This window comes from Garra rufa, unplaced genomic scaffold (assembly GCF_049309525.1).
Source record: "Garra rufa unplaced genomic scaffold, GarRuf1.0 hap1_unplaced_024, whole genome shotgun sequence".
NCBI classification, from domain to species: Eukaryota; Metazoa; Chordata; class Actinopteri; order Cypriniformes; family Cyprinidae; genus Garra; species Garra rufa.
Window position 1 is genome coordinate 203,761 of NW_027394299.1, and position 17,404 is coordinate 221,164.

At 34.1% G+C, this 17,404-nt stretch overlaps 1 protein-coding gene across 1 annotated transcript; it reads left to right on the plus strand.

Annotated features, from left to right (window-relative positions):
- The first annotated feature begins 5,025 nt into the window (after positions 1–5,025).
- Positions 5,026–14,839, plus strand: LOC141315361 (WD repeat-containing protein 20-like). Its single transcript, XM_073832694.1, has 4 exons — positions 5,026–5,283; positions 7,297–7,479; positions 8,390–9,649; positions 13,802–14,839. The coding sequence occupies exons 1-4, from the start codon at positions 5,026–5,028 to the stop codon at positions 13,853–13,855; spliced, it is 1,755 nt and encodes a 584-aa protein (XP_073688795.1). The 3' UTR covers positions 13,856–14,839.
- The last annotated feature ends 2,565 nt before the right edge of the window (positions 14,840–17,404 follow it).

The window sequence follows — 17,404 nt, forward strand, 5'->3', positions numbered from 1 at the left end:
GAAAAAATACTATGGATTTTAATGGCTACCAGCAACTTTTTGGTTTCCAACATGAAAAAAATGAATGTAAAAAATGCTTAAAAAAGAAAAAATACAAAATTTGAAAAAAAATATGAACTCATAAAAATACAAAATAGTTCCTGTTATGGGTCAGTTTGACCTGAAATGTTCTAAAATTGCTGCACAGACACAAAATACAAACTTTTTGGATGTTTTTATTAATATTAGGGCTGCAAAACGATTCTGTCATCAGTTCCAAACCTGTATGAGTTTCTTTCTTCTGTTGAGCACAAAAGAAGATATTTTGAAGAATGTTGGTAACCGAACAGCTGACGGCAGCCATTGACTTCCATAGTATGGAAAAAATACTATGGATTTTAATGGCTACCAGCAACTTTTTGGTTTCCAACATGAAAAAAATGAATGTAAAAAATGCTTAAAAAAGAAAAAATACAAAATTTGAAAAAAAATATGAACTCATAAAAATACAAAATAGTTCCTGTTATGGGTCAGTTTGACCTGAAATGTTCTAAAATTGCTGCACAGACACAAAATACAAACTTTTTGGATGTTTTTATTAATATTAGGGCTGCAAAACGATTCTGTCATCAGTTCCAAACCTGTATGAGTTTCTTTCTTCTGTTGAGCACAAAAGAAGATATTTTGAAGAATGTTGGTAACCGAACAGCTGACGGCAGCCATTGACTTCCATAGTATGGAAAAAATACTATGGGTTTTAATGGCTACCAGCAACTTATTGGTTACCAACATGAAAATTAAAAAAAAAAAAAAGCTTCAAAATGAAAAAAATACATAATATGAAAAAAAATATGAACTCCTCATAAAAATTAAAAATAGTTCCTCCCTGTTATGGGTCAGTTTGACCTGAAATGTTCTAAAATTGCTGCACAGACACAAAATACAAACTTTTTGGATGTTTTTATTAATATTAGGGCTGCAAAACGATTCTGTCGTCAGTTCCAAACCTGTATGAGTTTCTTTCTTCTGTTGAGCACAAAAGAAGATATTTTGAAGAATGTTGGTAACCGAACAGCTGACGGCAGCCATTGACTTCCATAGTATAGAATAAATACAATGGATTTCAATGGCTACCACCAACTTTTTGGTTACCAACATGAAAAAATGAATGTAAAAAATGCTTAAAAAAGAAAAAATACAAAATTTGAAAAAAAAAAAAAAAAAATGAACTCATAAAAATACAAAATAGTTCCTGTTATGGGTCAGTTTGACCTGAAATGTTCTAAAATTGCTGCACAGACACAAAATACAAACTTTTTGGATGTTTTTATTAATATTAGGGCTGCAAAACGATTCTGTCATCAGTTCCAAACCTGTATGAGTTTCTTTCTTCTGCTGAGCACAAAAGAAGATATTTTGAAGAATGTTGGTAACCGAACAGCTGACGGCAGCCATTGACTTCCATAGTATGGAAAAAATACTATGGATTTTAATGGCTACCAGCAACTTTTTTGTTACCAACATGAAAATTAAAAAAAAAAAAAATGCTTCAAAATGAAAAAAATACATAATATGAAAAAAAATATGAACTCCTCATAAAAATTTAAAAAAATAGTTCCTCCCTGTTATGGGTCAGTTTGACCTGAAATGCTCTAAAATTGCTGCACAGGCACAAAATACAAACTTTTTTGGATGCTTTTATTTATATTTGGTCTGAAAAATTATTAATCATGATTAACCGCGATAAATGTTTACACGCTATGCGTGTGTGTATTGTGTATATTTATTATGTATATATAAATACACACACATAGTAAAGTAACGCATTGCTATCAAAATACAAGTTAAACACCTGTATAAAGAAAATACTGAATAATAAATAAAATAATTCCTTCATATTTATATAGTATTCAAAGTTTTAAAGTACTTAAAGGAAGTTTGTTGATTTGTTTATACAGCACTTTTCACAATAGACATTGTTTTAAAGCAGCTTCACTGAGTTTCATGATTTTAATGCCTAATTTTTTCACATTTAACAGTTTAAATCTGGCCAAAAGTCGTCTTTGTTTACTGTGACCAGCTGCTGTAGTGAGTGACAGGAGGTCATTATTGTCATAGAAAAAAAATGAGACTGAGACACTATTTTCAGAATTTCAACACAGATGTGTTTTGGAAAGGCTGTATAAACTTTGGGTTAGGGCTGCAAAAGGACTAGTTTATGTTTATGTACTATATGTGTGTGTACTGTGTATATTTATTATGTAGATATTAATAAACACACATGCATGTATATATTAAGGAAAATATATTAGATTTATATGCAAAATATTTATATTTACATATAATGCAAATTATTTACAAGTGTTTACATACAATACAAACACATATTTTTTTGTTTTATGTTATGTTTTTTAAAGAAGTCTCTTACGCTTAGCAAGACTGCATTTATTTGATCAAGAATACAGGAAAAAAAAACAATAATACTGCAAAATGATAATGATAAAACAATAATACTGTTATTACAATATAAAATAATGGTTTCTATTTTAATATATATATATATATATATATATATATATATATTTTTTTTTTTTTTTCAATATATACATACTTGAAAAAATGCTCAAAAATACAGAGAAAATGTAATATTGTGAAATATTATTGCAATATAAAATAAAATAAATATTCTATTTTAATATATATTTAAAACCTAATTTATTTCTGTGATCAAAGCTGATTTTTTCAGCAAAAGTTTGGGGTCAGTAAGTTTTTTTTTTTTTTTAAAGAAACGATTACTTTTATTACTATTATTATTATTATTTGTCATTGCATTAGATAGCAAAATAAAAAAGCAAGCGTAATTGATTTTTAATACAATTTTCAAGCTAAACATTTATGCAAAAACAGGTTTGGAACATCCTGAGGGTGAGAAAATGATGACAGAATTTCATGTTTGGATGAACTATCCTTTTAAGTAAAATTAGGAACTTGAGGTGGTTTTGAGAAAACGCTGAGATGATCTTATATGATCTTATGCATGAGTCGTGACATTCACATACTGTCAAGTGACTTTTGGTTCTAGTAGTTTCTAGATGTGCTGATTTTAGTCTGGAACACTCGAGGTTTTCTAGCTGCAGTTGTTTTCTGACCAGAGGAGGCACTGCACTGCCTTCCAGCACTTTCTTTTACATAAAACAAGCTTACAGTGTGTGTTTCACAGGCTTTTCCAGAAGAACACTCACCAGAGTCTCCATCCTGTCTTATATCTGAGGTTCATACTGATATTTCAGTCTTAAAATAAGCATAGACACTTCTTGCAGCAGCTGGTGGCCATCTAATCTGTTTAGAAGTGGCCGACGAGATACTATACAATCACATTATTTGTTACTTTTATCCTCTTATTTAAATTATGCCTGAAATATAACGTGTATGGATGTACACACTTTAAAAGTTTTATAATAAGGCCTCAAAAGTTGGTATTTTTGTCGAATAAGATTAGTTTGCGTCTTCTCTCTTCACTTTCCCTCAGCGGCTTAACGGACGCAGATAGCGCGTTGTGCGTCATGAATATTAATTACGTTGCGTGACGTTCAACGTAAAAAGCTGCTTAACTTTTATTTATTATACTTTACAAAATCTTATGGATTTGTATGTGATCCCTTGGCTATGTTCTTCTTGTTCTGTCTGTTCAAGCATTAAAAAATAATAATAATAATAATAATAATATGAGTGAAACCCATATACCTGTGAAAATATCACATCGACACAGAAGTGGAAAAATCTGGCATTTTCCATCGATTTATTTTGACCAGAAGTGACGATCAAGGGATTATATAATCGGGTTATTTTTGTTTTTATGTGTTAAAAATGTTAACAATATTGAATGTGCATCAATATCGATAGTATGAAGTAACTGTAGCAATAAATAAATAAATAAATAAATCTGACCAAATATATATTTAAAATCTTTAAAAGTTATTTATGTTTTTAAATATATTTTTACAAATATTTATATTTGTAAATAAATCCATTTGTACAAAATATATTTATGCTAATATATTTTGAAAACATATTTTAGCTGCCTTTGAATAAAATAATAAAATAAATAAATCTGGCCAAATATATGTTTCAAAAGCTTTTAAAATTTATTTATGTTTTAAAATATTTTTATCTAAATATATTTGTACATAAATACATTTGTAGAAAATATCTAACATATTTTAGCTGCATTTTCTACATGGAAAATAAATAAATAAATAAATCTGGCCAAATATATGTTTAAATGCTTAAAAAAATGTATCAATGTTTTTAAAACATATTTTCCAGAATATATTTGTAAACAAATACATTAGAAAATATATTTACGTTAACATATTTTGAAACATATTTTAGATGGAAAACAAATCAATCAATCTGGCCAAATACATGTTTCAAATGCTTTTAAAAATTTATTTTTATGTTTTTAAAATATATTTTCATATATTTTCAATGCATCTTCAAAATATATTTACGTTAATATATATACATAAAATGCTTTTAAAAATGTTTTTATGTTTTTAAAATATATTTTTAAAAATATATTTACAAATAAATACATTAGTAGAAAATATTTTGACGTTAATATATTTTTAAAACATATTTTATCTGCGTTTTCTACATGCAACATAAATAAATAAATCTAGCCAAATATATGTTTTAAATGCTTTTAAAAATGTATTTATGTTTTTAAAATACATTTTTAAAAATATATTTGTAAATAAATAAATTTGTAGAAAATATATTTACGTTAATATATTTTTTAAAAATTAGGTGTGTTTTCTACATGTAAAATAAATTAATCTGGGCACATATATTTTTTAAATGCTTTAAAAAATGTATCAATTTTTTTAAAACATATTTTCAAGAATGTATTTGTAAATAAATATATACCACGACCTTACCCCTCACCTGTCCTGCGTGAACGCGCAGCGCTGTCCGTCTCGCACGCTCTCGCAGAGGAGGAGGAGGGCCGCGCGCATGCTCGTGCGCCAAGCGGAATGAATACTAATGTCGAAGATGGCGGCGGAGGGAGGTGGGAAGGAGGCGAACGAAATTAAAACTCAATTCACCACACGGGAGGGCGTCTACAAACTCCTGCCGAACTCCGAGTACAGCCGGCCGAACCGGGTGCCGTTCAATTCACAGGGCTCGAACCCGGTGAAAGTCTCGTTCGTCAACGTGAACGACCAGTCCGGTAACGGCGAGAGAATCTGTTTCAATGTGGGCCGGGAGCTTTACTTTTACATTTATAAAGGCGTCAGGAAGGTAACGGCATGACAGCTGCTGGGACTCTTTCATCAGCTTTAAATAAGTTTATAGTAATAAATCCGACACATGCATTTGCAATAATCAGTGTGCATTGGCCAACAAGAGCTTTCGACTGTCTAATGTTTGTAAATAATGTTTACAACTCAAGTTGCTATGTTAATGCAACCGAAAACACACTGTGCAATTACTGATTGCGTTAAAAGCGAGAGTTATGCACGCGGTTAAACTGCGAAACCTGTTGCATAATGTTATAAAATAGTGTAAATACAGTTTGCAATACAGTTGCAATCCAGAACTTAGTTTGTATGCTGTTTGAGGAGTTATGCATGAGGTTTTGGGTGGGTAACCTGTTGCATTATGTTGCAAAGGGTCCTGAGTTACGTAATTTAATAATTTATGTTTACTGCATCATTTGTAAATAATTTATTTAAATGCAACCTAAAATATACTGTGCATTAGGGTTTATGCGTCAGGTTTAGGTCGGAAATTTTAGCATTATGTGGTAAATTCAGCTTAAAGTTAAGTAAACTTTTGAGTTGTGCATCCAAAATATCCTATGCACAGATTTTGGCATTTGCATGGTTTTTGGGGTATGGAACCTGTTGCATAACTTATCTTTACGGCATCATTTGCAAATAATGTTTGTAAATGCAACCTAAAATATACTGTGCATTAAGGTTTATGAATAAGGCTTAGGTGGGTAATGTTTGCATTATGTTGTAACTTTATGTAAATGTATCTTAAAGTTCAGTTTATGCTAATGCAACCTAGAATATAATGTACAGTCACTGATTTTTGCACAGATACATAGTTATGCATGAGTTTTTGTGTGCATTACCTGTTGCATTATCTTGAAAAGGCTGTTGAATGTAAACTTTTGAGTTGTGCATCCAAAATATCCAATGCACTGTATTATTTTAGGCAGATTTGGGCATATGCATGAGGTTTGGGGTATGTAACCTGTTGTACAATTTATGTTTATAGCATCATTTGCAAATAATTTATTTAAATGCAACCTAAAATATACTGTGCATTAGGGTTTATGAATAAGGTTTTGGTGGGTAATGTTTGCATTATGTGGTAACTTTATGTAAATTCAGCTTAAAGTTAAGTTTGTATGCTAATGCATTCTAGAATATAATGAGCAGTTACTGACCCATTGCTATGCATGAGTTTTGGGGAGGGTTACCTGTTGCATTATCTTGAAAAGGCTGTTGGATGTAAACTTTTGAGTTGTGCATCCAAAATATCAAATGCAGTCTGTTATTTTAGGCAGATTTGGACATATGCATGAAGTTTGGGGGTATGTAACCTGTTGCATAACTTAAGTTTACAGCATCATTTGCAAATAATGTATGTAAAATATACTATGCATTGAGGTTTATGTGTAATGGTTAGGGGAGGGGGGCGGGTAACATTTGCATTATGTTGTAATGTTATTTAAATCCAGCTTAAATTTCAGTTTATATGCTAATGTATCCTAGAATATAGTGGACATTCACTGATTTTTGCACACATCCATAGATATGCATGCATTTTTACTTGTTGCGTTATCTTTAAAAGGCTGTTGAATGTAAACTTTTGAGTTGTGTATCCACAATATCCAATGCACTTTGTTATTTTAGACAGATTTTTGCATATGCAGGAGGTTTAGGGCATGTAACCTGTTGCATTATGTTGCAAGGAGTCATAAGTGATATAATTCAGTCATTTATGTTTACAGCATCATTTGCAAATAATGTATTTAAATGCAACCTAAATGCATCCAAAATAGCCAATGCACTCTGTTATTTTAGGCAGATTTTGGCAAATGCATTAGGTTTTGGTTGGATAACCTGTTGCATTATGTTGCAAGGTGTCCTGGGTGATGTAATTCAGTAATTTGTGTTTATTGCATCATTTATTCAGAATATACTATGTGCATTTACAGTGAAACTCAGATATTTAATTGCTTTTCTTAACCTAAGGTCATGCATATGATGTTTAATTGCTTATTTCTGATTTGACCAGGCTGCTGATTTGAGCAAACCCGTAGACAAGCGGATATATAAGGGAACGCTTCCCACGTGTCACGACTCCAATGCGCTGACGGCTACGGCGGAGAGCGTCTCGCTGCTGGTGGGCTTTTCTGCAGGGCAAGTACAGCTCATTGACCCCATCAAAAAGGAAACCAGCAAACTGTTTAATGAAGATGTGAGTCCTGAACTCCATTCTAGCAATTTCTTTGTTTGTGATTTAACCTGAACAGATTTAACCCAGTTGTTAAGTCGGTGATCTGGACAAGATCAGATCTTCAGGTTTCTGAATTAAATATTACATATTACATATGAAAAATGTAATTGTTTTTTAATAACTTGAAAAAAATAAAATAATATTTTTTATCATCTTTTGCAAATACACATTTAATTATTTTGTGAAGTCAGTGATCTGAGCTATGCATAACAGTAATAAAACTAATTGTATTGTCTTTGCATAAATTAAAAAATAGTGTGTGTGTAATGTAATCTAATATTTTTTTTTTTTCGAGAAATAAATTGTTAAATGAAGAAAAAATAAAATAAATAAGTTAAAATTTAAATTTATAAAAAATAGTAAATTTGTACTATATTTTTTCAACAACAATTTAATTTAAAATTGAATGAATAAATGATTGGAATAAATAAATAAATCAATCAATTATATTTTATATTAGAAAAATAAAATGTTAGGACCTTTAAGATTTTTTTAAATTATTTATCTATTTTTTGAATAGGTTGTATAGATTATTTAAATATTTATCTCAACATTTATTTTATTTTGCTGAATTGTATTGTCTTACTATTAAAAAAAAACTTTTAAAATTTTAAATAAATTAAAAATTATTAATAAATTCTATTTTGCATAAAAAAAAAAAATTATGACCATAAAAAATAAAATAAAATTAATAAGTATTTCATTGATTTTCCTGAATAAAAAAAAAAGTTACTTTTTAAGGCTTCAGTCACTTTTGAACGCGAAGGAGCCAAGTTTGACTCAGAGGGATAAACCTATTTTAGCAGTTTTTGCAACAATTTTTTGCATCATTTGTAATTCCATCTCTCTTTTTATGTTTCTGTTCCAACAGAGACTAATTGACAAGTCTCCGGTGACTTGTTTAAAGTGGGTCCCTGGTTCAGAGCACTTATTCCTGGTGTCTCACGCCAGCGGTTGCTTGTACCTGTACAACGTGGAGCACACCTGCGGAACGACTCCGCCGCATTACCAGCTCCTAAAGCAGGGCGAGAGCTACGTCGTTCACACCTGCAAGAGCAAATCGGCTCGCAACCCTCTCCTCCGCTGGACGGTGGGCGAGGGCGCGGTCAACGAGTTCGCTTTCTCTCCCGACGGGAAGTTCCTCGCCTGCGCCGGACAGGACGGCTTCCTGCGGGTCTTCTGCTTCGACTCGGCAGAGCTGCACGGCACCATGAAGAGCTATTTCGGCGGACTCCTGTGCGTTTGCTGGAGCCCAGACGGACGCTACGTCGTGACCGGCGGAGAAGACGACTTAGTGACGGTGTGGTCGTTTTCCGACTCGAGGGTCGTCGCCCGAGGACGAGGGCACAAGTCGTGGGTGAGCGTGGTTGCGTTTGATCAGTGCATCACCAGCGTTCAAGACAACGAAGCGCCGGCGGAGTTTAGCGGAAGCGACGAAGACTTTCAAGACCAAGTGCAATTCAACGGAAGCCGTGAACGAGCGAATAGCTCGCAGTCTAGACTGTCCAAACGAAACTCTACGGACGGACGCGGCGTTAGCGTGACCTACAGATTTGGCTCGGTCGGTCAAGACACTCAGTTATGCCTATGGGACCTCACAGAAGACGTCCTGTTTCCGTTATCCAGGACGAGGACTCATACGAACGCCATGAGCGGGGAAACCAGCGCTAACGGAAACAACGGCGCGACTCCGTCGAACTCTCCTTTACCGCGGTCGAATAGTTTGCCGCACTCGTCAGGGAACAGCCCAAACAGCCACAAACCCGGCATCGCGGACGGCGCTTTGATCGCGACCGGCGTCAGCAAATTCGCGACGTTAGCTTTGCACGAAACGAGGAAGGAGCGGCATCAGGAGAAGGACCACAAACGCAATCATAGCATCAGCTACATCAGCAACAAGAGCAGCGACAAGCTCAACCAGCTCATCGGCACACGGACGGCCAAAGCGGACGCCGCTAAGATGATGGGAACGAGCTCGTGTCCGCGCATGGAGGAGATACCCTTGCTGGAGCCGCTGGTTTGTAAGAAAATCGCCCACGAGAGACTCACCGTGTTGATCTTTCTCCAGGACTGTCTGGTCACGGCCTGCCAGGAGGGTTTCGTTTGCACCTGGGCACGACCTGGAAAAGTGGCGAGTAGCGACTCCTAGATGTGTGGTATTTTTAAAGGGTTACTTCACCCAAAAATGAAAATTAGCCCATTATTTACTCACCCTCAAGCCATCCCAGGTGTATATGACTTCCTTCGTTCAGACGAATCCAATTGGGAGTATATAAAAAAATATCCTGGCTCTTCCAAGCTTTATCATGGCAAAAGGCAGGCGTTTCTGTTCAACAGGTCAAAACAAGTCCAATAAAGTTCATCCAGTTGATGCATTTTTGTATCCATATATCCACATTTATTACACGGCTCTTTGGAATGCTTGATTCTGATTGGTCAGTTGAGACATTTGCAGGTTCGTTCTTTTCAAATAATCACTGCTCCAAAGTAATAACGCATAGCCGGTACTACTTGTATGTTTAAAATCCCTCCATGCCAACTAGGGGTGTAACGGTACGCTAAAATTGTATTCGGTTCGGTACAGTGTCTTGGAGAGCTCGGTTCAGTTCATTTTCGGTACAAAAAAATAAGAACTTACAAAATCTTTATTTTGAAAAGCTGCCAATACATAATAGAATTCTTGCATAAAATAAATAAAAGCGACACATTTGGGTGATATTTTACATATATTTTTTTTTAAGACTGAAATGAAGCGGTTGCAATAAATGTTGTTATTATTATACAAATTAGAGTGTTTATGAATGGTTATGGCGATTCATGTTACATTTGCATATTGTATTTTATGAATGAAAGTAAAACTGGCGAGGTGAATCTCTTTCTTGTTTTATTTAATGTTATCACGGGATAGTTAAATATAGGTTGTGTGTGGGGGAAAAAAGTGCGTGAAATATGTGTTAACGGTCTAAACATATACATTTGGACTATATTTTTTTTAGATACATACGTTTATATGTATTTTATATGTATTTAAATTTGAAAGTAAAATAAATTACAATATTTATTTATGTTAAATCATAATCTGCGTAACCCTGCCGTTAATTTGCTTTGATGACGTTCCAGGGCATTCCAAATCAGCGATTATTGTCAGCGAAGTCCACTTCAACGGATATACCGTGTTAAGGGAGTAGGGAGCAGTGAACACTGCGTAGGGACCCTGTCGAACGGAACGCACCTTAACCAAAGAGTATAGAAAACCGTGCGTGTTACTGTTCGTCACTCAATAGCGTCCGTGCGGAAACTCGCCTAGGAACATTGTTCCGCTGCACCTAATATCGCGCTAATAATACATTTACATTATTTAATGAAAAAAAAATACCGAAACGGTACGCAAGTGGACCGAACCGAACAGGCCGTACCGAAACGGTTCAATACATCCCCGTGAACTGTTACACCCCTAATGCCAACAAAGATTACCGTTTGGCGCCATCTTGTGACAAACACTGGACAACCACAATTAACAATGGAAAATTTCGACATTAATCTATTTAAATTGTCTTACTAACGTACATAGTTTGAATGTTAGTCACGTGGTACTATATCGTTTCGCGGAAGGATAAAAATGTTAATTTAAAACAAATATGCCAATAATAGGTTTCAAATTCATATCCATGTCCAGTTTTTTTCCTTATGTGGCAAGTAGCCGTATAATAAGCGGGATAATGTACAGGCAGCCGGTAGTTATCGCAGAAATAAGCCCCTTCAGTGTGATACAAGACCCTGTCAGGGCTTATTTCTGCGATAACTACCGGCTGCCTGTACATTATCCCTTACTTAAAACGTAAACGTCTACTTTAATCTAACTGGAGAAAGGTGATTATTATGTTTTAAATATGGATATTTTTCTTAACGCATCGATTACCTTAAAGGAACACTGCACTTTTTTTGGAAATAGGCTCATTCTCCAACTCCCCCAGAGTTAATAAGTTGATTTTTACCGTTTGGAAATCCATTCAGCCGTTCTCCTGTTCTGGCGATATCACTTTTAGCATAGCTTAGCATAGATCATTGAATCCTGTGAGACCAATAGCATCACGTTCAAAAATGACCAACGAGTTTCCATATTTGTCCTATTTAAAACTTGACTCTTCTGCAGTTATATCGTTTACTAAGATCGGCGGAAAATGTAAAGATGCGATTTTCTAGGCTGATACGTTTAGGAACTACACTTCCATTCCGGTGTAATAGTCGAGGAAGTTTGCTGCCGTAATATGGCCGAAGCAGGCGCAGTAATATCACGCAGCGCCTGAAATTAGTTCCCAGCTAGATAACTTCCAACGAGGAACGTTCCCTGTTCATGCTGTTGGTCACATTGTGCTGCGTGATATTACTGTGCCTGCTTCGGCCATGTTACGGCAGCAAACTTCCTATATATATATATAAACTCTGATTGGATTTGTCTCGAAGAAGGAAATCATATACACTTAGGATGGCTTGAGGGTGAGTAAAAAATGGGCAAATTTCTATTTTTGTTGGAATCATTTTGGACCCCATCCAAGATTAGGAAGAGTTTGTTCATTCCTCAGATTTGTAGAAATGTGTCGTTCCATCACTTGCTCACCTCTGCAGTGAATGGGTGCCGTCAGAATGAGAGTCCAAACAGCTGATAAAAACATCACAATAATCCACACCACTCCAGTCCATCAGTTAACATCTTGAGAAGCCAAAAGCTGAAACAAATCCAGCGTTAAGATTAGGGCTGGGCGATAAATCAATTTTATTGATTAACTCGAATGTGTAGTTTTACGCTGATTTGTTTGAATGAAAATCGGTTTTCTCTTTAACAACCGCCGACGCTCCCCTCTGCATTTTATTTTAGGCCGTATTTTTATTTTATTTTGTTTTTAACTCAAATACAAGTCTGTAATCCAGTGAAATCTGCACAGATCAAGCACCGTTTACAAGCCAGAAAAGCTCTTAAAAAAACTTGTGGCTAGGTTTTGATGTGAGAAACAACAGGAGATGGACTTTTTCACTGGAGGAAGCGTTATTATGGATTATAGACTCGTATTTTAATTAAAAATGTCTTGATGGATTTGATTCAGCGGATTACGTGTGGATTACTGTTATTGTTTTATCAGCTGTTTGGACTCTCATTCTGACGGCACCCATTCACTCCAGAGGATCCATTGGCGAGACAGTGATGGAATGACACATTTCTACAAATCTGATGAACAAACAAACTCATCCTAATCTTGGATCACTACTGATATGAAAAGATGACATTTAATAGCAAAATAAATGTTATTCCATCACTCTCTCACCAATGGATCCTCTGCAGTGAATGGGTGCCGTCAGAATGAGAGTCCAAACAGCTGATAAAAACATCCCAATAATCCACAAGTAATTCAACCAATCCAGTCCATCAGTTAACATCTTCAGCTCCATCTCCAGTTGTCTCTCACATCAAAATCCAGCCACATATTTGTTTACAGCTGTTTTGGCTTGTAAACAGTGCTAGCTAATCAGGAAGCATTATTGTGGATTATGGACTTGTATTTTAGTCAAAAACATCTTAATGATGGATTTGTTTCAGCTTTTGTCTTCTCAAGATGTTAACTGATGGACTGGAGTGGTGTGGATTATTGTGATGTTTTTATCAGCCTTCAATTCTGACGGCACCCATTCACTCCAGAGGATCCATTGGTGAGCAAGAATCAGTTTTTAGTGTGTGTTTTAGTTTTAAGGCAACGCTGCACTCAACTGTGAACATTCTGGCCATGATGCCAGGTTTTGTTTTTGCCAAATGAACTTCTGATCACTGAACTGAAAGGTTTGGAACTCAACCAGGTGATTAAAAAAAAGGAAAGGCTATTATACTTTTGCTAGTGTTGATGCTTTTGTACTAAGTTGACACAGTTAAAAAATCTGAAATAGTTTTGTGATTTAAAACAGATGTTTTCTATGGTTTTCTGTGGTCAAATGTGAATTTTCAGCATCATTACTCGTCTTCAGTATCGCATGATTTTTTTAGAAATCATTCTAATATACTGATTTGCTCCTCAAGAAACATTTTCGATTATTACAAATGTTTAAAGCTATTAATATTTGTGTGAAAACCATGATGCATTTTATTTTTCAAGATTCACAGATGATAGAAAGTTCAAAAGAACAGCATTTATTTGAAATTAGAATCTTTTGGAACATTATAAATGTCACTTTTACTGATGAATAAATGTATTAACTTCTTTCAAAATAACTCATTTGTCATCTTTTTTCCTTCTAGGGCTTGTTGTCGTCCCAAAACCCAGCCAACTCTCCCAGCGGGACAGTCGTATAGCAGCTGTAACCGGACGTCCCAGAACCGACGCAGACCTTCAGACAAATTATATCAGACGAGTCACGTGTTTACGTTCACATCAAAGCCTCTCAAGATCATATTCCACCCTAAAATGAACAAAGCTGATATATTTTTCATAAGCAAAATGAAGCCTATTTTAAAGACCATTTAGATTTTCTTGACAATTGAACACATTTTGAACCTGATTCTTGTTACTGTGATGCAATGGTATTTAATTTATACTGAGTTTAATTAAAAGCAAAATAATTCTGTCCAAACAGGACGGTTTTCACTACTGTATTTTTTATTTATTTCACATTTTAATAAGCTACTCAGAATTGAGGAAAATGTGTTTAATTGTCATAAAAATGAAAACAAATGGTCATTTAGGGTGAAACATGATATTCTCAGCAGGTTTTGAGAGTTAAACTGAGGTTCAGTGTTGTGTTCAGTATTTTCAGTAAATATCATCGTTGGTTCGTTGTGTGTTTTATAACTTTCATAGTTCACAGAGTCACAGTCCATTCCTTTCACGTTCATGCAGACCCTCTGTTGGTCCTCACTGGATTTCTGAGCTCAGAACAAACAGACTGTGGAGTTGTTTTGCACTGATTGTGTTTTTCTCATAATTGCATCGGAACAAAAACACGCCGGAAGCCGCCGATGCGTTTCGGTAACATTGCAATCATACTTTTGTTAAAGAGTGAAAGATCATTTGCACTAAATAATTAGAAGAAAATGGCTTTACAAATGTTTGGAGTCGTAAAGGACTCCCTGGAAATGCTGTTAAAGTTTAAAGAGAATTAAATATCTTTTGTGAACATTTATTTTAATATTGTTTCGAATGAAACGGGTTATTGTACAATGTGTAAATACTGTAAATTACCGATTTATGACAGATTGAAATAATAATTACATGAAATAGAAAACAGTTGTATTTCTAATACAGAGGAATTTATATATATATAATTAAAATGATCTTAATTAAGCATATTTTTGACTTCTGTTTTATTTTCATTATTATCAGATGAGTGTTTATATGTGATATTAATACTGCTTTGAATTGTTGTTTTTCCAAAAAAAAAATATTTAAGTTTTATTTCATTGCATTTTTTTTTCTCATAGTATTTCCACCTTATTCTCGTAGTTTCAACTTTATTCTCAAAATATCTTGACTTTATTCTTGTAATTTTTACTTTATTCTTGTAATTTTGATATTTCGACTTTATTCTCATTGTTAAAATATTTTGACTTTATTCTCGTAGTATTTCCACTTTACTCTCGTAGTTTTTCGACTTTACTCTCGTAGTATTTCGACTTTACTCTCGTAGTATTTTGACTTTATTCTCGTAGTATTTTGACTTTATTCTCGTAGTATTTCGACTTTATTCTCGTAGTATTTCGACTTTATTCTCGTAGTATTTCGACTTTATTCTCGTAGTATTTCGACTTTACTCTCGTAGTATTTCGACTTTACTCTCGTAGTATTTTGACTTTATTCTCGTAGTATTTCGACTTTACTCTCCTAGTATTTTGACTTTATTCTCGTAGTATTTCGACTTTACTCTCGTAGTATTTTGACTTTATTCTCGTAGTATTTTGACTTTATTCTCGTAGTATTTTGACTTTACTCTCGTAGTATTTTGACTTTATTCTCGTAGTATTTTGACTTTACTCTCGTAGTATTTTGACTTTATTCTCGTAGTATTTCGACTTTACTCTCGTAGTATTTTGACTTTATTCTCGTAGTATTTTGACTTTACTCTCGTAGTATTTTGACTTTACTCTCATAGTATTTCGACTTTATTCTCGTAGTATTTCGACTTTACTCTCGTAGTATTTCGACTTTACTCTCGTAGTATTTCGACTTTACTCTCGTAGTATTTCGACTTTACTCTCGTAGTATTTCGACTTTACTCTCGTAGTATTTTGACTTTACTCTCGTAGTATTTCGACTTTACTCTCGTAGTATTTCGACTTTACTCTCGTAGTATTTCGACTTTACTCTCGTAGTATTTTGACTTTACTCTCGTAGTATTTCGACTTTACTCTCGTAGTATTTCGACTTTACTCTCGTAGTATTTTGACTTTACTCTCGTAGTATTTTGACTTTATTCTCGTAGTATTTCGACTTTACTCTCGTAGTATTTCGACTTTACTCTCGTAGTATTTCGACTTTATTCTCGTAGTATTTTGACTTTATTCTCGTAGTATTTCGACTTTACTCTCGTAGTATTTCGACTTTACTCTCGTAGTATTTTGACTTTATTCTCGTAGTATTTTGACTTTATTCTCGTAGTATTTCGACTTTACTCTCGTAGTATTTCGACTTTATTCTCGTAGTATTTCGACTTTACTCTCGTAGTATTTCGACTTTACTCTCGTAGTATTTCGACTTTACTCTCGTAGTATTTCGACTTTACTCTCGTAGTATTTCGACTTTATTCTCGTAGTATTTCGACTTTATTCTCGTAGTATTTCGACTTTACTCTCGTAGTATTTCGACTTTATTCTCGTAGTATTGACTTTATTCTCGTAGTATTTCGACTTTACTCTCGTAGTATTTTGACTTTACTCTCGTAGTATTTTGACTTTATTCTCGTAGTATTTCGACTTTATTCTCGTAGTATTTCGACTTTATTCTCGTAGTATTTTGACTTTACTCTCGTAGTATTTTGACTTTATTCTCGTAGTATTTCGACTTTATTCTCGTAGTATTTCGACTTTATTCTCGTAGTATTTCGACTTTATTCTCGTAGTATTTCGACTTTACTCTCGTAGTATTTCGACTTTATTCTCGTAGTATTTCGACTTTATTCTCGTAGTATTTCGACTTTACTCTCGTAGTATTTCGACTTTACTCTCGTAGTATTTCGACTTTATTCTCGTAGTATTTCGACTTTACTCTCGTAGTATTTTGACTTTATTCTCGTAGTATTTCGACTTTATTCTCGTAGTATTTCGACTTTACTCTCGTAGTATTTCGACTTTATTCTCGTAGTATTTCGACTTTACTCTCGTAGTATTTCGACTTTATTCTCGTAGTATTTCGACTTTACTCTCGTAGTATTTCGACTTTACTCTCGTAGTATTTTGACTTTATTCTCGTAGTATTTCGACTTTACTCTCGTAGTATTTCGACTTTATTCTCGTAGTATTTCGACTTTACTCTCGTAGTATTTCGACTTTACTCTCGTAGTATTTCGACTTTACTCTCGTAGTATTTCGACTTTATTCTCGTAGTATTTCGACTTTATTCTCGTAGTATTTCGACTTTACTCTTGTAGTATTTACTCTCGTAGTATTTTGACTTTATTCTCGTAGTATTTACTCTCGTAGTATTTCGACTTTATTCTCGTAGTATTTCGACTTTATTCTCGTAGTATTTTGACTTTATTCTCGTAGTATTTCGACTTTATTCTCGTAGTATTTTGACTTTACTCTCGTAGTATTTCGACTTTATTCTCGTAGTATTTACTCTCGTAGTATTTCGACTTTATTCTCGTAGTATTTACTCTCGTAGTATTTTGACTTTATTCTCGTAGTATT

Coding starts and splice junctions, on each gene's coding strand:
- LOC141315361 (XM_073832694.1), top strand. CDS start 5,026: ATGTCGAAGATGGCGGCGGAGGGAGGTGGGAAGGAGGCGAACGAAATT. Junction 7,480..8,389: donor GCAAACTGTTTAATGAAGAT/GTGAGTCCTGAA, acceptor CTGTTCCAACAG/AGACTAATTGACAAGTCTCC. Junction 9,650..13,801: donor GGGCACGACCTGGAAAAGTG/GCGAGTAGCGAC, acceptor TTTTCCTTCTAG/GGCTTGTTGTCGTCCCAAAA.